The following is a 27,256-nucleotide window of genomic DNA, read 5'->3' as shown; positions in this document are numbered from 1 at the left end:
CTTTTCTCCATATCACAGTTTTGTCCACCGGTTCCTGTCAGCCCAGCGGAGACCTCCAGGGAAACCTGTCCTTGGCTCCCCTACAGCTCCAGCTTCTGTCATCTGCCACACAGCTCAGAGGCGTCTGGACCTCATTGTTGGACCAGGGTTTTGCCTCACATGTAGCTGTTAATATTCATTTAGTGAAATTAATTGACAATCTTGAGAGTTGAAAAATGTCTGAAACCCGCTGCTCTGGTGACTCCTTGGTGAGGTCCACCCCTGGCCAGGCACAGTACACTAGGAACCCCGGTAGGTAGCGCCCACTGGGTAGTTCACTTGGGTAGTTCTGGGTAGTTCACTTGGGTAGTTCTGGGTAGTTCACTTGGGTAGTTCTCCATGGAATTTTGGTGTTTCCGTCCTTCTGAGATGTTTGTGAAGTCCCTGGAAATCGAGTGGAACCCGATGCTTCCTGTTCTGAAGCTTTTAGTCAAGGACATCAAGCCTCTGAGCGCGTGGCGGTGGCCTTTCCAGCCCTAACCCCCCCCCCCCCCCCCCCCCCCCACTGGAGTCCATCTCCAAGGCCCTGCCCATGTTCACGCCTGGGCCGGCCGAGACCAGCGGCGAAGCTGTGCTCAGACGTGATGCACACGGGAGTCCAACCAGAGCCCAGACAGAATTATTTCCCATCCTCTGTTTTCCATGAGGCTTTAATCTCACATTCCTTTTCTAGGCATCGATCTGCTTTTACCATCTCCACCTCGCTACAGTCATTAAAAACAGATCAGTGTCGTTAACCTACACAGTTCTGTTCACATCAGAACACACTGGAGGCTCGGTGCATGTGGGCGGAGCCAGTCCTGACGTCTCTCTTCTCTTTCATCTCCTGCTTTCATCTCAGTCCTGCTGGACAGTTGTGATCCGGGACTTGCCTGAAAACGTGAGGCAGCCGACAGAGGTTCATGCGGTCCAGCACATCTGTTAAACCCGTTAGGACATTTCTTGGCCTAATCTTGTGTTTTCCAGACACCCGCACTGTGATGTGTAATAAAGCCAGTAATAGAGGCTGTAACAGGACAGTGGTCGGCACAGCCTTACGGTGCTCTAAAGGTGGGTGAGGGACGCGGCCATGTGGCCAAACCAGGGCCTGTTTTCTATTTATCGGCACAAAAGACGTTTTGTAGGCCAGGTGCCTGTTTTGGGATGATTCTGAAGTATGAGGATGGTTGTTATCAACATGTTTGCAGAGGGTTAGAACATCAGCCTGAGCCGAGCGGTGCAGCTCCCAGGATCCCTTCTGGTGGTTGAAGCTGTCACTTCTTATTGTGTAACATCTTTTTGGAGATGTTAACATCTGTTGGCGGGACGGAATTCGGATATTTGCCATTTGGAGGAAGAGTATCAGCTGTTGAAATCCGTGCATTTCCAAATAAAGGTATTGGTGACCACTTTATTTATCTGTGCATTTTTCCTCCTCTATGCACGTTCATGCGCACCAGATGTGTTCGCCGCAGCGTGGGCGCGCTCGGTGTGCGCCAGATGTGCTCTGGTGTTTAGGGCAGAGTCGCGTGCTGGTGATGAGGTGGGGGAACAGAAAAGCCCCCTGTGTGCGCGCGTTTTGACTCAAGACTTTGTCGGGGAGAGCGCGTCTCCGTGCGCGTTCAGACTAAAGGGGGCTGTCCCCCCCCCCACCCCCCACCCCGCACTCCGTGATTAAATCCAGCTGTTGGAGAAGTGCTCGGTGGGGCTCTTCTATTTGCTTTGCTAACTATTGTGTCGAGCAGCCAAGTTGGGCAGCAACGGGACGGAGCTCCGCTCGGCCAGTCGGTGAATGAACCCGGGCTCTGCTTTGGCCTCAAGGCGCATAGTTGGGGTGGCGCTCAGAGCCCTGCTGGGTCGTCGAGGAGGGGATCTGGGGAGAGTTTCCAGTGGTCCAAAGAGAGCAGAGGACATGCGTGGCGTCAGGTTTTGCTCTTCCAGGTCAGTATCTCAGCCGCGTTCTCTCCGGGCTCTGGCGGCCCCGGCTGGAGGGTTTTCCGCCTTCCTTCGGGTATGAATGGGTTGACCGTGTAACGGGACGCTCGTTCCCACTTCCTGTTTTCTACGAGGCTCTGTGAAAACTTGAAAAGGCGCGTTTGTTTTTGCAGGATGTGGCCAGCTCTAATATTTACTCTGCTTTCTATCCAACCTGGACACGGACAGGTGAGCACACTTTTCTCCTTTTTAAAACACAGAACATTTATTGATGGGTCATGACAGAACAGTTAGATTTACTCTGCTACACTAACTGCACACTGATGAACTCATGGAACATTTTCCTTTTAAATCACAACTTATGACCTATTTTAGCTTTATTCTGATAATCAGGACAGTTCTTCATGTTGCTAGATGATATCAAATTAGCAGCACCCAATATTTCTGTTAGAAAAGCACATTGGCTGAGATGTTGTGCTGGTCCTGCCTCCTCAGACCTGCACCGAGGGGTTTGCGTACGACCGCCGGGCCCGGCAGTGCATCGGTGAGTGCTGTTGACCTTCATGGGTCACAACTGAAAGGGGCGAAAGGTTTCAGAACGAGTGTGAAGGAAATTCCAAGGAAGGTGAGATGCTGGATGGCCCGTCAGCGCTGCGCTCTGTGCTCTGTATTCCAGATGTGGACGAGTGTCGTATCCTACCAGATGCCTGCCGGGGGGACATGCGCTGCGTCAACCAGTACGGAGGCTACCTGTGCCTGCCCCAGGGCTTGTACAGCCAGCCCATCAGACCCGACTACCCCGGCCAGGTCGAGCAAGTCTTCCCGGACGCCTCGGATGGATATTCAGACACGGCTCTGCCCGATCGGCCCAGATCTGCCGAGCCCAGTTACCCCATCATAAGGACCAGCGCGCAGTGCATCCTGGGATACGCGCTTGCAGAAGATGGCACGTGTAATGGTGAGCTGACCAGGAACATGTTCGCGGCAGGAACATTTCCATTTGCTTTTGCTCGACTGCGTTTAGGGGTCGAGACGGGTCCAGCAGTCATGAAGTCTCTGGATTTATCCTGTTCTTCTAATGTCTTTCAGATCTGACCCATTTGTTGGAGTGACATGTTACTGGGTCAAAAGTAGACTTTGGCTATAACCGATGTTCAGGTGTTCTCTGTGTCCTCATCCAGGTCAGGTTGTTCCAGAGGGAACGAGCAGTTCCCCTTGCAGAACTTGAAGTGGGTCAGCCGGTTCTCCCACTGATCCCGGGAGTGAATGTTTGGATTGTGTCCAAGTCCGGTCATTGTTTCTGCTGCTGCGGTGCTTGTAGGGCGGGACGTCGACACCTTATTATGGCGTTAGCTTGTTTCTGCTCAGGATTCCGATGCTCCACAGTCTCACTGTTTAGAGAGCTTCTTCTCGACTTTAGAGAAGGCAACCAAAGTGAGGAAGACCAGCGTCCCTGCACGCTCTGATGTTCCCACCGCGGTCCTGATCTGCTGCATCATTATCTGTAAGAATGAATGAGTCCTCCTGCTACTGCAGCTGTCTGACCTTCTGAGAAGCGGCGGCTGCTCGGTGGATGGAGTGACGAGGGATCAGAGATTCCATGTGGCTCATCAGCGGTGTGGACGAGCCCCAGGGACGATGGACAGATGGTGTTTCAGGCTGGCAATGCTCGGCTCCTCCCACAGAGCAAAATTAGGATCTGACTGTTGAGAATCGCACCCGCGCTAAATCTTAGATGTTTCTGTCCAGCTGTTTCAGCACGTCCCACCGTTCAGCTGGGACGTCCTGGGGGCTCATTTAGGGCATCGTTTGAAAGAAATCAGACCTCCACATTGCAGGTGGAAACTGCTTATTTTATCCAGAGTTCTCTGCAGAGAGCTGCAGCTCCAGCACAAATATGGGCTGTTTCTCTTAGCGGGGTGGGGGGGGGGGGGGGGGGGGGGGGGGGCTGGTGCCTGCAGCCCTGAGTGGGTAAATGAAACCTTCAGACTGCCAAAGATGAAGTCATTTGTTGACAAACCAGGACCCAGCAGGTCCAGAAGCACAAGCATGCCTCTGTGGGGCTAGATGTTGCCCCCTTACAGGCTCTGTGCCACTCCGGTGATGTAATGGGATGTTGAGTGATGCTGCCATGTGGCAGACGTGAAACAAACTGTGGCTTCCTGTTTCACCTACAAGGTGACTTTGTCCTGAGAGGAGGGGCGATGCCCTCTGTCTGCTGGGGTGGTGGGGGCGGAGATGGTGGTGGTGATGGTGGAGGTGGGGGTGATGATGAAGGTGGTGATGGTGGGGGTGGAGATGAAGGTGGTGATGATGAAGGTAGTGGTGGAGATGATGGTGGTGGGGGTGGAGATGATGGAGGTGGGGGTGATGATGAAGGTGGTGATGATGAAGGTAGTGGTGATGATGGTGGTGGTGGTGGAGATGATGGTGGTGGTAGAGATGGTGGTGGGGGTGGAGATGGTGGTGGGGGTGATGGTGGTGGTGGGGGTGGAGATGATGGAGGTGGAGATGGTGGTGGGGGTGGATTAGATCAAACCACAGCACACTTGGCCGTCTGAAACCCAGAGGAACAATATTTACCCTCCTGATGTTTCGTCCTGCTCATATAAACATGCTGACAGCTGTGGGCCTGAGGGTCGTGGGGCTGAGGGTCGGTGGGGCTGAGGGTCGGTGGGGCTGAGGGTCGTGGGCCTGAGGGTCGTGGGCCTGAGGGTCGTGGGGCTGAGGGTCGGTGGGGCTGAGGGTCGGTGGGGCTGAGGGTCGTGGGGCTGAGGGTCGTGGGGCTGAGGGTCGGTGGGCCTGAGGGTCGTGGGGCTGAGGGTCGGTGGGGCTGAGGGTCGTGGGGCTGAGGGTCGGTGGGCCTGAGGGTCGTGGGGCTGAGGGTCGGTGGGGCTGAGGGTCGGTGGGCCTGAGGGTCGTGGGGCTGAGGGTCGTGGGCCTGAGGGTCGTGGGCTGAGGGTCGGTGGGGCTGAGGGTCAGTGGGCCTGAGGGTCGTGGGGCTGAGGGTCGTGGGGCTGAGGGTCGGTGGGGCTGAGGGTCGGTGGGGCTGAGGGTCGTGGGCCTGAGGGTCGTGGGGCTGAGGGTCGGTGGGGCTGAGGGTCGTGGGGCTGAGGGTCGGTGGGCCTGAGGGTCGTGGGGCTGAGGGTCGTGGGGCTGAGGGTCGTGGGCCTGAGGGTCGGTGGGGCTGAGGGTCAGTGGGCCTGAGGGTCGTGGGGCTGAGGGTCGTGGGGCTGAGGGTCGTGGGGCTGAGGGTCGTGGGGCTGAGGGTCAGTGGGCCTGAGGGTCGTGGGGCTGAGGGTCGTGGGGCTGAGGGTCGTGGGGCTGAGGGTCGTGGGGCTGAGGGTCGTGGGGCTGAGGTCATTCCTCTGCAGGTAAGAGGAGGCCTTCAGACTCACCTGAGGCTGGAAACTGACAGAGGGAAAATTGTTGCTGAGCTGCATTTTTCCTTGTCAGTTTGATGAACTTCCTCAGGCTGGTGTCCAGTAATAATCATGTGCTGAATATGAACGGTATCCTCAGTGCTGGGTAAACCAGCAGCAAGACGGAAATGAGCCAAAGACTAACGGCTCGCGCTGAGCTTAGAGAAAGACAAGACCCAGTTTGGCTTCAGATTCCATCACTTGGTTCTCAGTCAGTTCTGGAGTGTTTGGAGAGCAGCAACATCTTTGTCTCCTGGCTCCAGGAGGACCTGATGCTGAGAGGAATCACTTTTTAACACATTATCCCTCAGAATTCTCCAGCTCCGTGTCCCCACAGCTCCCAGCCGTGGCCGATCCCGAGGCAGCACATGGAGCACAGCTGAAACCTCTCAGGTTTTTCAGCAGCCAGTACGAGCAGGTGCCCCAGCCGTGTAGCTGTTGGCGGCAGGCCCAGCTCTCCAGGACCCCCCCACCCCCCCTGGTGAAGGGCCCCCGGTCCAAGTTGGCACAGAGAAGCCACATTGTGCAGCAGCAGCCTGTCCAAACACAAAGCCGGGCTCCCACCCACTTCCCCCATTCGTTTTCTTCAGATTGGTGACTTCATGGTCTGAGAACCACGAGCAGAGGCGAGCGCTGTGAATGGTCATGTCCTCATAAGGAAATGTGGCTATTATGATGAAGTGTGTTCGCTGCTCCGGCGGCGGCGAAAGAATTCCAACTGTAATCTGAGAAATCTTTAATCTTGTTCTGAACAATGCAGGACAAACACAAAATGAGATCATTACATATTAGATAATCAGCCAGCAGCTCCAGCCAGTGCCAGGCGGGCTGGGAGGAAGTCCAGAGGGTGAAGGAACACGGGGGTTTGTCTACTGGTGTGGTCATGTCATCCATGTCGCGCTGCACGTGCGTGTTTGACACGAAGACACGTCCAGCCTGGACACTGAGCACGTCCCTTTTTTAGGACTGAGCGTGTTTATTATCCAAGTTTTGTCGTTTAGCTGAAACCCGTGAAACTGAAATCTCCCCTCTTGTTGCAGACATCGATGAATGTGAGACCAACTCTCATCACTGTAACCCCACCCAGGTGTGCATCAACACGGCAGGGGGCTACACCTGCTCCTGCACCGAGGGCTACTGGCTGATCGGGGGGCAGTGTCAGGGTGGGTGAGCTGGGACTCTCACACAAACTCATGAAGACTCATCTTTCTGCTCAAAGCTCAGTAGATTTTATCGACTGTACCTTGCAATAGCGCCCTCCTCAGGTAACATGTGGATAATTCACATTGTCTTTGTCAACGACTCATCACGCTGGTGGATCATTTAATCACACTGATCATTATTCACAGTTGTTTTTAAAGCGTAGCAGAATAAATGTACCTCTGTACTCTCCCACCACTTCTGTTGCTGCGTGGATCAATATTTGATACAAAGAACTAATTTTTTGCTGCTTTCTTTCACCTTTTTGGGAGCAGATATTGATGAATGCAGGTATGGATACTGTCAGCAGCTGTGTGCCAACGTCCCCGGCTCCTACTCCTGCTCCTGTAACCGTGGCTTCATCCTTGACCCAGAGGGCAGAGCGTGTCGAGGTAAACTCTCTCTCTCACACACACACACACACACACACACACACACACACACACACACACAGACCGGTATCAGCTGCATCAGTCTTGTTGCCCCTCCAGATGTGAACGAGTGTTTGGATCAACCTTGCAGCCACAGCTGCTTTAACACCTACGGCTCCTTCATGTGCAGCTGTGAGGAAGGATTCGAGCTGACGTCTGATGGAACTTCCTGCATCGGTGAGACCAAACAACTCGTGTGTGAGCGTTAGCGCCCTCTAGTGGCAATGGTGCTGAAATACCCTCTCAGGAGTTATCAACCACATGGGGCGGCTGCAGGAGAGCAAGCCTCAGCCAGCAGGAGCAGATCAGTCTTTTACTGTTTGTCTTCATAAAGCACATGTTATCATGCACCATCCTGCACTGGACCTTAAACATGGACAGAACACACAGGACCTGGGCTGAGATGATTCCTGCTGAATGGGTCTGCTTTTACAACAGATCTGGATGAATGCAGCTTCTCTGAGTTTCTGTGTCAGCACAGATGTGTGAACGCTCCTGGTTCCTTCTCCTGCATCTGTCCACCTGGTTATTATGTATACGAGGACGGCAGAAGCTGTGAAGGTAATGCACTCGAGTCACTGCTTTGGTTCCTCCTGTAACCTTTTATTAGGAACTAAGGGACTGGAGTTGAAACATTTGACCTGTAATTGCTTTGTTGATGATGATGTCATCTTGACTGACCTTGTTGTGTGTTTGATTTTGAAGATATCAATGAATGTGACACTGGTAACAACACCTGTACAACAGAACAAGTATGTTTCAATTTCCAGGGAGGCCACACATGCCTGAATCCTTTACAGTGCCCCCCTCCCTACATCGAAGTTAGTGACAAGTGAGTGCTGCCCCCACCCTTTGCACCTTCATCCTCCCAGTGGTAGCCTGACCCCCTCTCTCCATGTGTGTCCCCTCAGTCAGTGCATGTGTTCGGCCGAGAACCCTGCCTGCAGGGACAAACCCTTCACTATTCTGTACCGACACATGGATCTGTCGTCGGGCCGCATCGTGCCTGCAGATATCTTCCAGATGCAGGCCACCACGCGTTACCCCGGCGCCTTCTACATCTTCCAGATAAAGTCGGGAAATGAGGGCCGAGAGTTTTACATGAGGGTGAGAGGCTGCTGTCTAACGACTTAAAGGAGGCCACATAAACAGAGGATGCTGCAGCACAAGAACCCTCTTGCTGCTCTGTAGCTCTGCAACTCTTATGCAAATTCTTTCATTTTCACAGGAAATCAAATCACGTTTTCTTCACGTGCAACGACATACAACATTAAATAGTTGAAATCGAATCTCTGTCACCTATGCAGTGATGGAAACTGAAATTACCGAACTTCCCTCAGACTAAAATAAAAAATAGTGGTTTTGAATCTGCGAAACTTTGCTTTTAATGAGATTTTAAGTTACACGATTCAGCCAGACGGGGGCGCCAAAGCACGTCTGATGTGAGATCTGCGGGTCTTTTGCTTTCTCAGTGCCGATTTAGAGAAATTTATGGAGCCTTGTACAGAAATATTGCTTTTTACATCATGTAAGATGCAAAATCATCACACATGTGATGTCATTTTAAAAAACACAATAGAAAACATAAAAGTAGTTGTGCTTGTTAGATATAAATGATACATTAAATGTCATTGGGGGGTTCTAAAATCATCTGCTTCTCCATCCCACAGCAAACCAGCAATGTGAGTGCAACACTGGTCCTGTCCCGGCCCATCAAGGGTCCGAGGGAGGTGGTGCTGGACCTGGAGATGGTCACCATCAACAACGTCATCAACTTCAGAGGCAGCTCCATCATTCGGCTGACGATATTTGTCTCAGCGCACCCGTTCTGACGGCGCCTAAATGAACGTTGCTTCCTGGGAAACAACCAGGCTGCTCTTCCCCGCTGTGGATGAGAGCGCCGTTCTTTCACCTCCATTTGTTTATTGCCTTTTTTTCCTCAAACCATGATGTCCTCCATCCTCCATGAAGACACATCCGATAACGACTCAAAGATCAGCTGATGGGAACGCATCCCTGTGTTTGGCACTGAGCTTTTATTGCTGTGTTGTGGACTTTGGACACAGCAGATATTTATGGTGTACAATTTCTGACATCCTCTATAAAATAAGTGAAATCCTCCTCGAGTACCAATGTATACACAAACCTAGGACTCGATGTCGTTGGCGCCTTCAAGAGACGGTTGACTGAGTGGAACTGGAATTCACTGCAGGAACGTTTAAAGTCGTGTATCAACCAGCCGTGAGCTGAATTACTGCTTAAATTTGTCCTGTAAATGTTGGCAGAAGGAGGAGCCCCCCCCCCCAAAAAAACAATAAAAATACTGTAAAATTCACAGCAATTCCACATCCAGTTTTGGGGATGAATTTGGTGTCATTGTTGGGATTGAAATCTGGGATTATATGTAACAGAATTTAAATAAAGATTCTAAAAACGTCCCTAAAACCTGAACTACAAACCTGAAGGAACGAGGCGAAGAGGGAGGAGGTAGGAGGGGAGGGGACAGGGGAGGAGGGAGGAGGGGACGAGGGGATGAGGGAGGAGGGGACAGGGGAGGAGGGAGGAGGGAGGAGGGGAGGGCGGTGTGGGGAAGCACCATCCGGAGGTGAGCAGCGTTTCTCCTCAGTGAGAGCAGCTGTGCTGATGTTGGCCGGAGGAAACAGGTGAGTCCGTTCTTCTTCTCTGGTCTTCCTGCAGTCGGGAGCTCTTGGGGAACTCTCCCGCTCTTGTGCCTAAATTGAAGGAATTTGGGGCTGATGTGATAATCCTGAGATCAGATTTAGAGATTATCCAAATGAGTCTTTATTGTGCAAAAAGATGTCAGAAGAAGCTCTGCCAACACCACGTTTGGGACCAGCCCCCACTTTCTGTAGTTGTTGCTTCAGGAAATCAGAGGATCAAAATATGTTGGCAGCAATATTTGGAGGAACAATGGTGCTGAGGTTTGTTCAGTCTGGGACGGTTTGTGACTGAAGCAGGATGATGCATGTTTGAGGGCAGGTTACTAACGCGCTGAGTTCAGGGAGCAGCTGAAGACATGAAGTGTCTGAAAGACTGCTGCAGGACCCTGATGAAGAGGAGGACGGAGCAGGAGGTCCAGGGTAGGCTGCTCTCCGTCCACATGCTGCCTCTCAGCTCTCTCTCCTCTCATGGGCTCTTCTTTCTCTCCAAGTGGTCTCGCTGAAGCTGCCTCAGCTCCAGGCGGCGCCGGCAGACGCAGGAAGAGTGACGGCGGATGATTACCTGCTCTCCAAACTGCCTCCGGACGGCAGAGAGGTGCCCTTCGTCCTGCCCACCTTCAAGGCCTCTTACATCCAGCCCAGAGGGTCCCCCTTCCCCAACCTTCAGGCTGGACCACAGAGTACGTCCAGAGGCCGTTTCTAAGCTAATATTAGCATATGGTGTGTTTCCTCGGGGCCACTAAAGAGATCCAGGGTCATCAGCTGTTTTCCCACATTGATTTTGCAGCAGATCACTGAACACACACATCTGTTGCCAGATTTATGGGATCCATGTGGTTCGATCCAGGTGGCGGCGGTGTAACCAGACGAGGATGTTCAGGACTAACCAAAGCTCTTCTCTGCCGTCCGTGCACAGGTTCAGCCCGGTGCACGTATGTGGAGAGGAAGGCCGATCTTCTGGCCTCCGCTCAGTTCATCTACAGCCCAGAATCCAGCTTCCACCAGGGTCACATGACTCACTTCATCTCTCCCGGGTTGGCGCGGCGCGACACACCGAGGAAGCCAACCTCCAGCCCTCCAGGTCACAAACGCACATCTGTCAGGATCACCTTAATCAAGGAGACCTTTGGCGACTGGGTTTTCATTGGCAGGCTGGTCGGGTGGTGAGCAGCGGCTCAGCAGCTCCATGTTGGATCTATCCTGCTCTCAGGGGAGCCTACAGGTCAGCCCCCCCTCTCTAATCTGATCAGCCACTAAATATGCTTTCAGTTTCTACTGGCCCAGGTACACAAACCTCCCTTTGGTCGTCAGGGGCGACGTCAAAGGTCATTTGACCACGGCCAATCAGAAAGGGTTATTTGGATTCTCTTCCTGTTTTGGGATTTAGTGTAATTTAATCATGGATCTAACATGTTCTGGTAAAGGATGTGTTCTTCTGTGGCAGCAACAGAGATAACAGTAGCAGCAGCAGCAGCTACAGCAGCAGCAGCAGCAGCAGCAGCAGCAGCAACAGTAGCAACAGTAGCAGCAGCAGCAACAGTAGCAACAGTAGCAGCAGCAGCAACAGTAGCAACAGTAGCAGCAGCAGCAACAGTAGCAACAGTAGCAGCAGCAGTAGCAACAGTAGCAACAGTAGCAGCAGCAGCAACAGTAGCAACAGTAGCAGCAGCAGCAACAGTAGCAACAGTAGCAGCAGCAACAGTAGCAGCAGCAGCAACAGTAGCAGCAGCAGCAACAGTAGCAACAGTAGCAGCAGCAACAGTAGCAGCAGCAGCAGCAGTAGCAGCAGCAACAGTAGCAGCAGCAGTAGCAGCAGCAACAGTAGCAGCAGCTACAGCAGCAGCAGCAGCAGCAGCAGCAGCAGCAACAGTAGCAGCAGCAGCAGCAGCAACAGTAGCAGCAGCAGCAGCAGTAGCAGCAGCAACAGTAGCAGCAGCAGTAGCAGCAGCAACAGTAGCAGCAGCAGTAGCAGCAGCAACAGTAGCAGCAGCTACAGCAGCAGCAGCAGCAGCAGCAGCAGCTACAGCAGCAGCAGCAGCAGCAGCAGCAACAGTAGCAGCAGCAGCAGCAGCAGCAGCAGCAGCAGCAGCAGCAGCAGCAGCAGCAGCAGCAGCATTCGTGTGTGGTCACGCTTCGCACTGATAATCGCCAGAGCAACATTGTGTCCGGCTACATGGACGCGCTTCTTTCCACTGCGTAACCGTGCCGAACAATCGGCTGTGGGTGAGGAATGACTCGTAATCGTCTCCAATGTTTATCTTGGCAGCGTAGTGAGCAAACATTAATAAGCAGCAACAATGCAGCGCGGCGCCGTAGCAACAGTAGCAGCAGCCGTAGCCGCCACGCTGACGAGCTGCGGTTGCCAAAACACAAAGCTGAAATTAGAAAGTCGAGCGTTCTTCTGAAGCCACCGTCTGGTTCACACTTGTAGGATGGACCGATGGGACTTGAGAAAGGTTCACGGTCGCCAGACGGTGCTGCTGGAGATGCGGTGGTGGCGTGGTTCCACCAGCAGGGTTAGGGTTAGGGTTAGGGTTAGGGTTAGGGTTAGGGTTAGCATTAATGGCATTAATGGCTAAAGGACGACAGAAATTAGCATCGAAGCATCTTCAGACATTCACGGGCCCCTGGAGACAGGCGAAATATGTGACGCTCATCAGATGGTTGAGCACCAAATGGCCTGCTGTGCATGCAGAGGGTGATTCCTGAAGGTCATTACAGGGTCGCCCCAGGCCGAGATGATGATTACTCGTCGTTAAACTTGAGCTTTAACTGTTGTTTTCCTTTATTTCATGAGAACGGTGCTCGCTGGGGACTAGTCCCATTTATTGTAGCACAATTTTACGCCACAAAAGGCCCATGTGGCTTCAGCCTCTCTTGTGATTGGCTGCAGCACGGCGAGTCGGCGTCCAGCGTCCTCAGCAGCGCGTCCTCGGCCAACGGCAGCAGCCTGGGTAACCTCATATCTTGGTGTTCCATAACGTCCACGGACCGTGTGCAAATGTGTGTTTGACCTCTCTTGTGTCTCACAGACTCCATCAGCTTGTCTGGGGACGAGCGAGAGTTGGGGAAGGTGTGTGTGCGCGTGAGCTACCAGGAGGCTCCGGAGCAGGTGTGGATCACGCTGGTGCAGGTAGGGTTGCACACCTACAGGAGCTCCATTGTGCTGCTCTCTGTGGCTCAATGGATCCTCTGTTGTCCTCATCACACGGCTCTCCGGTGGCTTCTCCTCTCTCACCGTCCAACCTGGAAACCTGCTGGGAAAAGTTCTTTCTGACCAACACAAGATTCTAACTGTGCTCAGTACAATTTTCCTCAAGTGCCGTAAACTTTGATGAAAAGTCTTTTTCTGTCTTCCTGTCAGTGCTGCGAGCTCAACCTGCCGCTGGAGGCAGCAGAGCAACCAAGGATTGGACTGAAAGGCCTCCTCGCCCTCCCCAAGGCGCTCCGCTTCAAGAGCTCGCTCAAGGACTGGTCTCAGGTCAGCCGTGGACACTCTAGGGTTGGGGGTTGGGAGAAAACCCAGCTGATCTCCCTGCCTGTCCTTCAGGACGTGTCCTTCATGGAGACCTTCGTGTTCACGCTGCAGCTGCAGCAGCTGCGTCGCGGCGCTCTGGTGCTGCGCCTGCAGGTGCACGGCTCCAGGAAGCGCACGGTGGCCGAGGGCGTCCTCCCGCTGACCCAGACGGGCTCTGAGGAGACGGAGCACTGGCTCCGCCTCAGTCCTCTGTCCAAAGCGTCTGTGAGTCCACACTGACACGTCCTGGTGCTGGTCCTGGTGATGGACCCCCCCCCCCCCCCGACCCGGTTGGGAATGACACCTTAAATGTTCTAATGTCAAAGATCAAACCGAGCGCTCCAAAACTGTTGCTTTCCTTCATCAGAGGTCGGCCAGAGTCTTCCTCTGAAGGTGATCTCCTCCTCTTCCAGGTTTGTCGCTCTGAGCTGCATCTCACCATCTGCTTCCAGCCCGTCAACGGACGCATCCAGCTCCAGGTCCTCGCCGCCCGCCACCTCCCAGCATCCTCCACACCCCTCAGTCAAAGTAGGCGTCATTGGGAACCAGTGAAGTGCAGCAGCTGATCTGGTGTTGGTGACCGGCTCACTCTTAAATCTTCCCTCTGAAGCGTTCTTCGTCAAATTGGAACTCCACCATCAGGAGCAGGTCGCAGTGAAGAAGAAGACGCGTGCACTGAAGGCCCTGGGGGGTCAGTGTCAGTGGCGGGAAACGCTTCACTTCCTCCTGTCAGCGTTAGACCCCGTCGGCTCGCTGTCAGTCAGACTGTACAGTCGCAGCTCGGTGAGGAGGAAACAGTGTCTGGGACAGGTGAGCAGAAACACACACTTTAGCGCTTATTTGACCTCTTAATGCACTTATTCATTTAATGTGACCGTGGCTCCACAGCGACCTCTGTGGACACCGGCGGTAGTGACACCAACTTATGTTTACTGGATATTCTATTCATAATGCAAAAACAGAAAATTCAGCAGCTACAAGATGAAGTTATTGAAACATTAGCTGGCTAACATTTGCTAACATTAGCTAGCGGAAGTGACCAGGTGCCCGGCAGCCTCGTAGGCCGGCACTGAGTGTGGAGGAGCTGAGAGGATCAGTCAGAACAACTGTTGTCTTCTGGATCTTTCTGGCAGATCCAGTTGGGATGTGACAGTCGTGTCCCAGCAGCAGCGGAGCAGTGGAGGGACGCCATGGCAAACCCTGAGAAAGTGGTGGCGGCTTGGCACAAGCTGAGCGCCGCCTGAGAACCCACGTGCTGCTGTTGCTGGCTGACTGGAGTCATTCAAGCACCTCGGACCAGTGGAAGCAGGCCTCCAGAGACAGTGTGTGTGTGAGTGTGAGTGTGTCTGTCTGTCTGTGTGTGTGTGAGTGTGTGTGTGTGTGTGTGTGTGTGTGTCTGTCTGTGTGTGTGTGTGTGAGTGTGTGTGTGTGTGTGTGTGTGTGTGTGTCTGTCTGTGTGTGTGTGAGTGTGTGTGTGTGAGTGTGAGTGTGAGTGTGTCTGTCTGTCTGTGTGTGTGTGAGTGTGTGTGTGTGTGTGTGTGTGTGTGTGTGTGTGTGTCTGTCTGTGTGTGTGTGTGAGTGTGTGTGTGAGTGTGTCTGTCTGTGTGTGTGTGTGTGAGTGTGTGTGTGTGTGTGTGTGTGTGTGTGTGTGTGTGTGTGTCTGTCTGTGTGTGTGTGTGTGAGTGTGTGTGTGTGTTAGCCTGTAAACCTTGTGTATAGTAAAGTCGTTTGTACTATGTAGCCATTAAAATGACCCTAACGACAGTAACCAAGGCCACGTGTGCATGTTTGTCGCTGTCCTGGAACTTGTTCATTCTAAATTAAAGGGACGTTGTCTCCCTTTAATTTAGCCTTCAGCATCTCCTCACGACTCTTCTGGGACCTCATTAGCTGAACTCATGTGAGCTCAAGGCAGCTGCAGCTTGTTAATGCAGGGTAGGGTTAGAGGGTTAGAGGGTTAGAGGGTTAGAGGGTTAGGGTTAGAGGGTTAGAGGGTTAGGGTTAGGGTTAGAGGGTTAGAGGGTTAGGGTTAGAGGGTTAGAGGGTTAGAGGGTTAGGGTTAGAGGGTTAGAGGGTTAGGGTTAGGGTTAGAGGGTTAGAGGGTTAGAGGGTTAGAGGGTTAGAGGGTTAGGGTTAGAGGGTTAGAGGGTTAGGGTTAGAGGGTTAGAGGGTTAGAGGGTTAGAGGGTTAGGGTTAGAGGGTTAGAGGGTTAGGGTTAGAGGGTTAGAGGGTTAGGGTTAGAGGGTTAGAGGGTTAGAGGGTTAGAGGGTTAGAGGGTTAGGTGGTTAGAGGGTTAGAGGGTTAGAGGGTTAGAGGGTTAGAGGGTTAGGTGGTTAGAGGGTTAGAGGGGTTAGAGGGTTAGAGGGTTAGAGGGTTAGGGTTAGAGGGTTAGAGGGTTAGAGGGTTAGAGGGTTAGGGTTAAGGGTTAGAGGGTTAGGGTTAGAGGGTTTAGAGGGTTTAGAGGGGTTAGAGGGTTAGGGTTAGAGGGTTAGAGGGTTAGAGGGGTTAGGGTTAGAGGGTTAGGGTTAGAGGGTTAGGGTTAGAGGGTTAGAGGGTTAGAGGGTTAGAGGGTTAGAGGGTTAGGGTTAGAGGGTTAGAGGGTTAGAGGGTTAGGGTTAGAGGGTTAGGGTTAGAGGGTTAGAGGGTTAGAGGGTTAGGGTTAGAGGGTTAGAGGGTTAGGGGGTTAGAGGGTTAGAGGGTTAGAGGGTTTAGGGTTAGAGGGTTAGGTTAGAGGGTTTTAGGGTTAGAGGGTTAGAGGGTTAGGGTTAGAGGGTTAGAGGGTTAGAGGTTAGAGGGTTAGGGTTAGAGGGTTAGAGGGTTAGAGGTTTAGAGGGTTAGGGTTAGAGGGTTAGAGGGTTAGGGTTAGAGGGTTAGGGTTAGAGGTTTAGAGGGTTAGGGTTAGGGGTAGATGGTTAGGGTTAGAGGGTTAGAGGGTTAGGGTTAGAGGGTTAGAGGGTTAGGGGGTTAGGGTTAGAGGGTGAGGGTTAGAGGGTTAGGGGGTTAGAGGGTTAGAGGGTTAGAGGGTTAGGGGGTTAGGGTTAGAGGGTTTAGAGGGTTAGGGTTTTAGAGGGGAGGTTAGAGGGTAGGGGGTTAGCGGGTTAGAGGGGTTAGAGGGTTAGGGGTTAGGGTTAGAGTGAGGTTAGAGGGTTTAGGGTTAGGGTTAGAGGGTTAGAGGGTTAGAGGGTTAGTAGGGTTAGGGTTAGAGGGGTTAGAGGGTTAGAGTGTTAGTAGAGGGTTAGGGTTAGAGGGTTAGAGGGTTAGAGGGTTAGGGTTAGAGGGTTAGAGGGTTAGAGGGTTAGGGTTAGAGGTTAGAGGGTTAGGGTTTAGAGGGTTAGAGGGTTAGAGGGTTAGAGGGTTAGGGTAGAGGGTTAGAGGGTTAGAGGGTTAGGGTTAGAGGGTTAGAGGGTTAGAGGGTTAGAGGGGCTCAGCAACCAGGAACCAGGTCAACAACTTTCCAGGTCCCCCCCCCCCCCCCCCCCCCCCCCCCCCAGTCGGAGCAGGAGCCTCATCCAAATGAATCCAGGCTGTGCTTCATTATCCAGGTGTTTGCAGCGCTGGTGCCACTCTGGTGTTCGCCTGAACGCAGCAGCAGTGTGTTGTGTGTGACGATCACGTGGATCACAAACACACACCCAGTGAGCACTGGGCTGGTGAGCAGGTGTGTGTGTGTGTGTGTGTGTGTGTGTGTGTGCGTGTGTGAGACCAGGACAAGCAGGGCTCCACGTGGGCCACCTGCGTCACCGCTCTTTGTCTCCCAGCATGCTAAAAGTCCACTTTCATAATGTATATTTGTTTTCCATTTAAGGATCAGAATTCCAGTTACACCTCACCTGGTTTCCCGACGCTGTGACCACGTTGTTTACTTTTGCTTTCTTTGCCTGTTTGGTTGTTGGAATTCTTTTCCTGCCTCCTCTTCGGCTGTTTGCTCAGCGTTCCTGCTGTCGACCTTCGTGCGTGTTTGTGCAGATTCCTCCACCTGGCAGCAGAATCCAGGCGTGTCCCGCAGGGACAAGAAGCTGTTGCCAGGTTTTGTTGGTCAAACTAAATGTTGAGAAGTTGCATAAGATCGGCAGCTTCTCAGGCTTTATCAGGTCGGTGGGAAAACACTCGCAGCAGGTTAATAAAACATTCTGTGTTACAGAATGTTGAAAAAAACCATTTTTGGCTTTGATGTTGCAAATAAGATGAGAGTAGCGTAATAAAAAGGTCAAATATTTGCCTACGTTATGCGATACTCAGATATGAGTGTGTTTAGATAAATACTTCCCACCACTGTTTGCTGTGCTTTTGCTTTATGTTGGGAAGAAATATCTTAGGTAGTTTCCCTGAGACAGGAGCCAAGCGTGAGACTGCACCCACGGAGGGATCCTTCTCACTAATTATATCAATTTCATTGTAAAACAAGGCGGCTCTTGATGACCATTGGACACACGTTTAATGAGCAACCACGGAGCCAGACTGGGAATGTTCTTCAGTGTAAAGAGGAAGGAACCTCTGTTGAGAGGCTGCCATCATGGCAGTAGAGCAGCAGGACTCAGAAAGGCTCATGGACCATGGAATAGCATGGAATAATGAGGGCCGGGGCCCCTGGAGCAGGGTTAGGGTTAGCCTAACCCTAACCCTAACAGCTCTCAGTGATCCATCCTTCAGCTCCACCTCGTCCCCCCCTGCCGTCAGGACCCGGATCTCCCATTGGGAACAGCTGCTGCAGGGAGGGGAGCAGAGGTCGGCCAGCAGCTTTTCATCTGTGGGGTGGGAAAGAGTTCCTGCTGAGAAGGATGTTGCCATGGCTTCAGCTCCTGGTTCTGGAAGCATTTAGCTTCACATCCTGAAGCTGCTGCAGAGAACGTTCAACCTGATCTTCTCTGCTTCACGGTCACAGTTGGTCACATGGGATTGTGTCCTACATCTGGATATTTGGGCCACATCTAGTAAATCTCCTGGTATTTTCTGCGATCTGTTACTCCATGGAGTTTTTTTTTAAAATTTCATTTAGTTTTTTATACTGTTTTTCTTTTATTAGTTTATCTTTTTTATTGTTGAAACACAGCAGATTTAAATGGCATCCATGCTCTGTATGCTAAAGCACAATTTAAATTGACATTTAAGAGATGTTCCTCCCCTATTTGCTCTTTATATCTTGCAAATCAAATTGATCTTTTTTAAATTAAACCTCCCGGAGTCTGTGAAGGGATCGACGCGCCCTCGTGCGGTCACACGGAGTAACTGCAGCACGAGATTGGCGGAAGTGTGTCTGTGTGTGTGGAGTGTGTGTGTCTGGGTGTGAGTGTGTGTCTGCCTATGTGTGGGGGGGTGTCTGGGCGTGTGTGTCTGGGTGTGAGTGTGTGTGTGTGTGTGTGTGTCTGGGTGTGAGTGTGTGTCTGGGTATGTGTGGGGGGGTGTCTGGGCGTGTGTGTGTGTGTGTGAGATGTGTCTGGGTGTGAGTGTGTGTGTGGGGTGGTATCTGGGTGTGAGTGTGTGCGTGTGTGTGAAGGTGTGTGTGTGAAGGTGTGTCACAGCAGTAACTCCTCTGCACATTTACAGGAAGGAAGAGGCAGATCTGAGCGGGGGAGCAGAGGGCAGCATGGACTCAGGCAAAAAAGAGGTTTTAAGAGAAGGATTCTTGGTGAAAAGGGTACGGTTCAGTCACTGGATGGTTGAGAGCTGAAGCTAACTTACCTCCGCTAGGGGATCCAGCTAAAAGGGCTGACACTGTCCAAACCTGCTTCCAGGGTCACCTGGTTCATAACTGGAAGGCGCGCTGGTTTGTGCTGACGTCCGACGAGCTGCTGTACTTCAAGTATGACGGCAGCCAGAAGGACTCCTGCCAGCGGGGCGCCGTCCTGCTGAAGGGCTGCCGGGTCGTCTCGCCTTTTCTGGAGTACCAGAATCGCCCGGTGAGTTTCAGGGTGGGCACTTCTCTACATCACTCTTCTGTCAGTTTGGTTTGCTAACACCCGTGCACACGTGCGCTCAGCTTTGTGTCCACCGTTTTTCTGCTGTTAAATTGTTGGAAACTAAAGGTGTCGCCGACACGATGACAAAATGTGGCTTGTTTGTGCAATAATCGACTCTGACATCGTCCCAGCTGGTGATCAAACTCCACACAAAGAGCGGAACGCATCACTTCCTGGAGGCGTGTTCTCGGGAGGAGAGAGATAACTGGGCGGATGACATCATCTCTGTGGTCAAGAAGCTGGGGGCAGCTGGAGGAGACGGGGGGGCAGAACAGGAAGACCCCACTGGAGCTCAGTTACACAATGTTAATCTGAGGTGAGATGCAGCTACAGCAGCAGCTACAGCAGCAGCAGCAGCTACAGCAGCAGCAGCAGCTACAGCAGCAGCAGCTACAGCAGCAGCAGCTACAGCAGCAGCAGTAGCAGCAGCAGCAGCAGCAGCAGCTACAGCAGCAGCAGCAGCTACAGCAGCAGCAGCTACAGCAGCAGCAGCAGCTACAGCAGCAGCAGCAGCAGCTACAGCAGCAGCAGCAGCTACAGCAGCAGCAGCAGCTACAGCAGCAGCAGCTACAGCAGCAGCAGCAGTAGCAGCAGCAGCAGCAGTAGCAGCAGCAGCAGCAGCTACAGCAGCAGCAGCTACAGCAGCAGCAGCTACAGCAGCAGCAGCTACAGCTTCAGCAGCAGCAGCAGCTACAGCTTCAGCAGCTACAGCTACAGCAGCAGCAGCTACAGCAGCAGCAGCTACAGCTTCAGCAGTAGCAGCAGCAGCAGCAGCTACAGCAGCAGCAGCTACAGCTTCAGCAGTAGCAGCAGCAGCAGCTACAGCAGCAGCAGCTACAGCTTCAGCAGTAGCAGCAGCAGCAGCTACAGCAGCAGCAGCTACAGCTTCAGCAGCAGCAGCAGCAGCAGCTACAGCAGCAGCAGCTACAGCAGCAGCAGCTACAGCAGCAGCAGCAGCAGCTACAGCAGCAGCAGCTACAGCAGCAGCAGCAGCTACAGCAGCAGCAGCAGCTACAGCAGCAGCAGCAGCTACAGCAGCAGCAGCTACAGCAGCAGCAGCTACAGCAGCAGCAGTAGCAGCAGCAGCAGCAGCAGCAGCTACAGCAGCAGCAGCAGCTACAGCAGCAGCAGCTACAGCAGCAGCAGCAGCAGCTACAGCAGCAGCAGCAGCAGCTACAGCAGCAGCAGCAGCTACAGCAGCAGCAGCAGCTACAGCAGCAGCAGCTACAGCAGCAGCAGCTACAGCAGCAGCAGCTACAGCAGCAGCAGCAGTAGCAGCAGCAGCAGCAGCTACAGCAGCAGCAGCTACAGCAGCAGCAGCTACAGCAGCAGCAGTAGCAGCAGCAGCAGCAGCAGCAGCAGCAGCTACAGCAGCAGCAGCTACAGCAGCAGCAGCAGCAGCAGCAGCTACAGCTTCAGCAGCTACAGCTTCAGCAGCTACAGCTACAGCAGCAGCTACAGCAGCAGCAGCAGCTACAGCAGCAGCTACAGCTTCAGCAGCTACAGCTTCAGCAGCTACAGCTACAGCAGCAGCTACAGCAGCAGCAGCTACAGCAGCAGCAGCAGCTACAGCAGCTACAGCAGCAGCAGCTACAGCTTCAGCAGCTACAGCTACAGCAGCAGCTACAGTAGCAGCAGCAGCAGCTACAGCAGCAGCAGCTACAGCTACAGCAGCAGCAGCTACAGCAGCAGCAGCAGCTACAGCAGCAGCAGCTACAGCTACAGCAGCTACAGCTACAGCAGCAGCAGCTACAGCAGCAGCAGCAGCAGCTACAGCAGCTACAGCAGCAGCAGCAGCAGCAGCAGCAGCAGCAGCAGCAGCAGCAGCAGCAGCAGCAGCTACAGCAGCAGCAGCTACAGCAGCAGCAGCAGCTACAGCAGCAGCAGCAGCTACAGCAGCAGCTACAGCAGCAGCAGCAGCTACAGCAGCAGCTACAGCAGCAGCAGCAGCAGCAGCTACAGCAGCAGCTACAGCAGCAGCAGCAGCAGCTACAGCAGCAGCAGCAGCAGCAGCAGCTACAGTAGCAGCAGCAGCAGCTACAGTAGCAGCAGCAGCAGCAGCTACAGTAGCAGCAGCAGCTACAGTAGCAGCAGCTACAGCAGCAGCAGCAGCAGCAGCAGCAGCAGCAGTAGCAGCAGCAGCTACAGCAGCAGCAGTAGCAGCAGCAGCAGCAGCTACAGCAGCAGCAGCAGCAGCAGCTACAGCAGCAGCAGTAGTAGCAGCAGCAGCAGCAGCTACAGCAGCAGCAGCAGCTACAGCAGCAGCAGTAGCAGCTACAGCAGCAGCAGCAGCAGCTACAGCAGCAGCAGCAGCAGCAGCTGCAGCTACAGCAGCAGCAGCAGCAGCTACAGCAGCTACAGCAGCAGCAGCAGCTACAGCTACAGCAGCAGCAGCAGCAGCAGCAGCAGCAGCTACAGCAGCAGCAGCAGCAGCAGCAGCAGCAGCAGCTACAGCAGCAGCAGCAGCAGCAGCAGCAGCAGCAGCAGCAGCAGCAGCAGCTACAGCAGCAGCAGCAGCAGCAGCAGCTACAGCAGCAGCAGCAGCAGCAGCTACAGCAGCAGCAGCAGCAGCAGCTACAGCAGCAGCAGCAGCAGCAGCTACAGCAGCAGCAGCAGCAGCAGCTACAGCAGCAGCAGCAGCAGCAGCAGCAGCAGCAGCTACAGTAGCAGCAGCAGCTACAGCAGCAGCAGCAGCAGCAGCAGCAGCAGCAGCAGCAGCTACAGTAGCAGCTACAGCAGCAGCAGCAGCAGCAGCAGCAGCAGCAGCAGCAGCAGCAGCAGCAGCAGGCCGGCCCACTCCTTTGATTTCCCCCGTTCTTCTCCGCTCCAACAGCAAAGTGCTGGATTCCATGTATGAGGTGCACAGCGGCATCACCATGAGCAGCCACGTGGAGCAGGGCAGCACATACAGCAACTGTTTCTCAGGTGGCTCCTGCTGGGACACCTTTGACCTTTCATGGGAATATCAAACGCCCAACTGAGTTTGTGTCCTGAATAACTGTGGCCTGCAGGCTCGGCGGTGGTGGACTGGTTGGTCTTCACGCAGCTGGCGCTGACCCGGGTGGAGGCCATGACGCTGGCGTCCGCTCTCTTGGAGGAGGGCTTCCTGCGGCCCATCGGCCTGAAGAGTGCCGAGGCTCTCCGGTCGGCCGGCCTCGGGGAGCAGTTGATGGACGACTCCACCGCGCTGTACAGCTTTGTGAGTGCAGCTGGAGCCGCTGGTGCAACCACAGGTAGGAGGCTGGAGCAGCAGCTAACAGGTGTGAGTCTCCAGGCCGACAGCTTGACCAAGAGAGGCAGCGTGAAGGCCGAGACGTCGCTTTCTGCTGTGGAGATGAGCGGAAGAGTGATCAGAAGAGGGTATCTGCTGAAACAGGTGAGCGGGGCAGCGCAGCACCCACGTTGGGGGAGGAGGGCCGGAGGGGCGGAGGGGCGGAGGGGCCGGAGGGCCGGAGGGCCGGAGGGGCCGGAGGGGCGGAGGGCCCGATGGGCCGGAGGGGCCGGAGGGGCGGAGGGGCCAGAGGGGCGCAGGGCCGGAGGGGCCGGAGGGGCGGAGGGCCGGAGGGGCTGGAGGGGCGGAGGGCCGGAGGGGCCGGAGGGCCGGAGGGGCGGAGGGGCCAGAGGGGCGGAGGGGCGGAGGGCCGGAGGGGCGGAGGGGCGGAGGGGCCGGAGGGCCGGAGGGCCGGAGGGGCCGGAGGGGCCGGAGGGGCCGGAGGGGGCGGAGGGGCCGGAGGGCCGGAGGGGCGGAGGGCCGGAGGGGCCGATGGGCTGGAGGGGCCGGAGGGGCGGAGGGCCGGAGGGGCCGGAGGGCCGGAGGGGCGGAGGGGCGGAGGGCCGGAGGGGCGGAGGGCCGGAGGGGCCGATGGGCCGGAGGGGCGGAGGGCCGGAGGGGCCGGAGGGGCGCAGGGCCGGAGGGGCCGGAGGGGCCGGAGGGGCGGAGGGCCCGATGGGCCGGAGGGGCCGGAGGGGCGGAGGGGCCAGAGGGGCGCAGGGCCGGAGGGGCCGGAGGGGCGGAGGGCCGGAGGGGCTGGAGGGGCGGAGGGCCGGAGGGGCCGGAGGGCCGGAGGGGCGGAGGGGCCGGAGGGGCGGAGGGGCGGAGGGCCGGAGGGGCCGGAGGGCCGGAGGGGCCGGAGGGCCGGAGGGGCCGGAGGGGCCGGAGGGGCCGGAGGGGGCGGAGGGGCCGGAGGGCCGGAGGGGCGGAGGGCCGGAGGGGCCGATGGGCTGGAGGGGCCGGAGGGGCGGGAGGGCCGGAGGGGCGGAGGGGCGGAGGGCCGGAGGGGCGGAGGGCCGGAGGGGCCGATGGGCCGGAGGGGCGGAGGGCCGGAGGGGCCGGAGGGGCGGAGGGGCGGAGGGGCCAGAGGGGCGGAGGGCCGGAGGGCCGGAGGGGCCGGAGCGGCCGGCGTGATGTGCAGCTTTAAACCAGCCACCTCGGAAACGGACGCCAGTCACGCATCCTGATTACAAGCTTGATGACCAATGTCGTTAAACAGGGACACAGGAGGAAAAACTGGAAGGTGCGACTGTTTGTGCTGCGCTCAGAACCGGCGTTCCTTCACTACTTCGACCCGACCAAGGTGAGCAAGCAGCCGGCGGCGGGAGACTCGTGATTCACCTGTGGCCTCCAGCCAGGTGTGAGTCGGGTCTTTCTTCCAGTCTGATCCACCTCCTGCTTCTCGACACCCCTCAGGATGACGTCAACCCCGCTGGTGGCTTCTCCCTGCGCGGCTGTCTGGTGTCTTCCCTGGAGGATAACGGAGTTCCCTCAGGTGAGTCAGCACCTTCGACCCCGTGACCTCACCAGCCTTCAACATCGGCCGGGTCACTCTGGATTCACGCCGATTTGCCTCCCGACAGGTGTGAAGGGCAACGTTCAGGGCAACCTGTTTAAAATCATCACTCAGTCAGACACTCATTACTTCATCCAGGCGCCGAGCCGCCAGGAGAAGATGGACTGGATCGACGCCATCCGGGAGCTCACGTAGGCCCGGATCCAGCCGCCGCTTCCAAACGATCCCATTCAGCTTATTTATTTCATGTCTGTTTAATTATTTTTGATATTGTGATAAAACAGGAATTTTTCTTACTGTTTTAAAGGATTCTATTTTTTAATTGTGCACGTTCCGATTCAATAATAACTTCACTTCTTCTTCTTGGCTGTTTATTAATGACTCAGAGTCCAGTTTTCATTCTATAAAACACGGAAATGCCTAAACTAGGAACACTGTGGGCTTCGATTGACTTTAGTCATCAGGATTTTCCAGTTCTGGGAATTTTGGGGGGATACATTTACTCTCAAAGGTCACTGGGATGTTTCCTTAAACATTCCAGGGAGAAAATAAGGGAAGTCACGGCTGAGTGATTGAAACGTGATCGAACAACGTCAGTATTGTGAGGATATTGGAATATTCACCGTGTAGAGTTGAGCTGAGTGGTGACAACATCTAACATTTGATCCAGAAGCGTAAACATCCCAGAAAGAGGAATCCTGTGCTCTCGGAGCCGTGAGCAGATACAAGCTGAGACAAGAGTCTCCATAATAACGGCCCAGTCGCCCGCTGACTCACGTTGGTTCGGAGGGATGAGGCGCCTCACACCCAAACAAACAACAACAGACAAACAACAACAGACACACCCGGACACCAACAGGCATTTATTGCAATGAGTCCAAACATTGACAGAAAAAAGTGCTCATGGTCGACAACAGAAGGAACACGAGCTGGCAGCGTTCAGAGTGACAACCTGCTGACTGCTCAGACATTCATCCTCAGGCAGCAGAGGGTCAAAGGTCAGACCCAGCACATGGGCACCAATTCCAGCAGGGAAAATTTCACCGAGCACATTTGAATCCCTCCGGTTGAAATGACATTCTGGGGTTTATTTAAGTCACTGTTACATTCAGTCAGCGTGTTCAGGTCTGCTCAGCGGCTCCACCGTCGGGTTCATTCCAAAACTCTATTCTAAACGTAATTGTTGGACAATGTCCCAGAACCTCCTCACACGTGTGTGTGTGATGTGTTAGGCCACCTTGGTGAGCTGGAGATCTCCAAAGACCCGTAAGGCAGTGAGGGAGGCGAGCCGGGAGAGCCGGTGGCTGAATCCACACAGAGGCTGACCGTCCACCAAGATGCGGAACTGCTGGTGCTCACAAACGATCTCCATCTAAACACAGAGCAGAAGGTTTTTAACCACGGACGCTGCTGTTCATTCCCTGGCCGAGGATTCCTCTGTTCAGCCTAATTTACTGGAAGATTTCTGTCACTTGAAGGCAGAAATCGTAACTTCTGGTTACAAAACAGAAGCGTCGCCCCCTGCTGGGGTTGAGTAAAAGTCCACATTAAATCTACATGTATGTCTATATTAACAACAGCGTCCCACACTTTACCACTGCAGGCAAGACCCTCACAAGAGGGTCGGTCCTTCTTTAAATGCCAACATCTGCCAAACTCTACCTTGAAGGATTCTCCAGGAGCAAAAGGAAAGAAGGACAGAGTATTTTCTGCTTTTCCCCATTTCCCGGCCAGACGGGCGTTTCGTTGGACGGCCTTGTCCACGAAGTTGACCTGCAGCTGGAGCCCCACGTCACCTTCAGAGTCCTCTTCCGGTGGCGCACTGGACAGGGTCACCTCGATGCTGTCGAAGGCAGCATCGAATCATGTCATCACACCATTAGTCAGACACGAACGCTTGCACGTTGTATTTTTTGTGACGTCTTCTGTTACACACGAAGGTTGGAATGTAGTCATTGAAATGACGGAGAGCAAACTTTGCTCCTGACAACATTGAAGCTTCTGAGCTACAGTAGCAAAAGCCTTTGAAATGATTTGATGATTTCAGGAGTTTATGAGGTTTACTGTTGCTGAGGAGACAAAGAAGCAGCCTGAAACAACTGCTGAGGATAATCACCATCACATTTAGCGTTTCAGGAGCTCTGATGATCACTCTGGAAACTTGTCCTTTCAGATGTTTGGGTATAAAAATGTGCAGAGTTTCCTTGATCTAAAAAGGTCAGCCTATATTTGGACCCCGTGTTCATTTTGGGTTGCAACATTGTCATCTTTTTCTGGCCATGACTGAGGACTGAACGTAAAAATAGTCCATGTTATGACCAAAGGAATTCCGGAGTGACCCCAGTTTTCATGGGATTTGAAACTCTCCCACGCAGACTGGCACATTTACCCTAGAATTAGGAAGTGAAGCGGCATTGCATTTTTCTCCCAAAACAGGACTTGAGCTGTCATACGTGAGGGATTTCTAATTACAGGCCACGTCATAAGCAGCAGTCAGAGCTCCTATTACAACAGGCAGCTGTATCGAGCATAAAACAAGATGGAACAGGTGAGCGCACCAACCTTTTGGGCTTTTTGTTGATAATTCCCATCACAATGAGTTTCATAGAAGGCCGCATCCCACCCTTTATCTCCCCGATGTACTCCCCCTGTGGAGCAAGACAGGTGGTCAACATCACTGTTGGTGAAGGAGGTGGACGCGCTCATGGACGGACTCCATCCTTCATGCTGACCGGAACAAAAGCTTGTACCGATCCACGTTTGAAAGAATCAATGACTCAGCGCCACCATCCTTTTTGCCTTTTTTGAAGAAACGTCTCCACACAATAAAGGTTTGGTTTGTTTCAAAGGTTGCGTAACAGGCGCGTGAATGTGACCCTACATACATACATGCTCGTTCTTGTCCGTTTCTTCCATTCCACTCAGGGCGTGATGCTGCGCAGGTTTCGAGCCGCGATGCCAGCGGAGGACTGATAGTCTGCCCCCCCCATGGTAAACCCCGCCTGTGCGACGTTGTCATGGAGACAGGAACCCACTGTTACAGAGATGGGAAGAGCCGTATCAAAGACATAAACTCGAAGGTTTACACAGGTGAAGGCTGAGATGGGGGACTTCATCTGGGAATAACGGATCGCGACGCCAGCTTTTCATTTCGGGATGTAACAACTTTCATTCGAGCGATGGCGGCAGTGCGCACGCGCGCGCGCCTTGTGACTGGCTTACAGCGACAAAACTCCGTTTAAAAATCATCACTAAATTAGATATTTTATTAGATTTCCACTTCAGCTTTGGTTGATTCTTTTGATTTT

The 27,256-nt window shown here is 54.1% G+C and overlaps 4 protein-coding genes across 4 annotated transcripts; 3 read left to right on the top strand and 1 right to left on the bottom strand.

Annotated features, from left to right (window-relative positions):
* The first annotated feature begins 1,678 nt into the window (after positions 1-1,678).
* Positions 1,679-9,341, top strand: fbln5 (fibulin 5). The gene is made up of 11 exons (XM_029826349.1): positions 1,679-1,959; positions 2,127-2,181; positions 2,449-2,497; positions 2,630-2,911; positions 6,416-6,538; positions 6,851-6,967; positions 7,067-7,183; positions 7,445-7,567; positions 7,712-7,838; positions 7,918-8,113; positions 8,677-9,341. Exons 1-11 carry the CDS (start codon positions 1,811-1,813, stop codon positions 8,836-8,838), a joined length of 1,500 nt encoding a protein of 499 aa, XP_029682209.1. The 5' UTR covers positions 1,679-1,810; the 3' UTR covers positions 8,839-9,341.
* Positions 9,342-9,616: 275 nt separating this feature from the next.
* Positions 9,617-14,625, top strand: tc2n (tandem C2 domains, nuclear). Its single transcript, XM_011621643.2, has 12 exons — positions 9,617-9,669; positions 10,029-10,107; positions 10,179-10,367; positions 10,604-10,768; positions 10,839-10,909; positions 12,581-12,641; positions 12,720-12,820; positions 13,052-13,168; positions 13,238-13,429; positions 13,618-13,732; positions 13,815-14,014; positions 14,338-14,625. The coding sequence occupies exons 2-12, from the start codon at positions 10,044-10,046 to the stop codon at positions 14,446-14,448; spliced, it is 1,386 nt and encodes a 461-aa protein (XP_011619945.2). The 5' UTR covers positions 9,617-9,669; positions 10,029-10,043; the 3' UTR covers positions 14,449-14,625.
* A 4,019-nt stretch (positions 14,626-18,644) lies between these two features.
* Positions 18,645-24,312, top strand: plek2 (pleckstrin 2). The gene is made up of 9 exons (XM_029826390.1): positions 18,645-18,839; positions 18,937-19,101; positions 19,293-19,477; positions 21,995-22,086; positions 22,173-22,360; positions 22,436-22,537; positions 23,652-23,735; positions 23,849-23,927; positions 24,016-24,312. Exons 1-9 carry the CDS (start codon positions 18,789-18,791, stop codon positions 24,141-24,143), a joined length of 1,074 nt encoding a protein of 357 aa, XP_029682250.1. The 5' UTR covers positions 18,645-18,788; the 3' UTR covers positions 24,144-24,312.
* A 480-nt stretch (positions 24,313-24,792) lies between these two features.
* LOC101071400 (galectin-related protein B) lies at positions 24,793-27,109 on the bottom strand. The gene is made up of 4 exons (XM_003976220.3): positions 26,838-27,109; positions 26,511-26,596; positions 25,611-25,791; positions 24,793-25,320 (listed from the first exon to the last, which is right to left on the bottom strand). Exons 1-4 carry the CDS (start codon positions 26,862-26,864, stop codon positions 25,177-25,179), a joined length of 438 nt encoding a protein of 145 aa, XP_003976269.1. The 5' UTR covers positions 26,865-27,109; the 3' UTR covers positions 24,793-25,176.
* Positions 27,110-27,256: the final 147 nt, after the last annotated feature.

Source organism: Takifugu rubripes, chromosome 2 (genome assembly GCF_901000725.2).
Source record: "Takifugu rubripes chromosome 2, fTakRub1.2, whole genome shotgun sequence".
Classification (NCBI taxonomy): Eukaryota; Metazoa; Chordata; class Actinopteri; order Tetraodontiformes; family Tetraodontidae; genus Takifugu; species Takifugu rubripes.
This window is presented reverse-complemented; position numbering and strand designations above follow the sequence as displayed.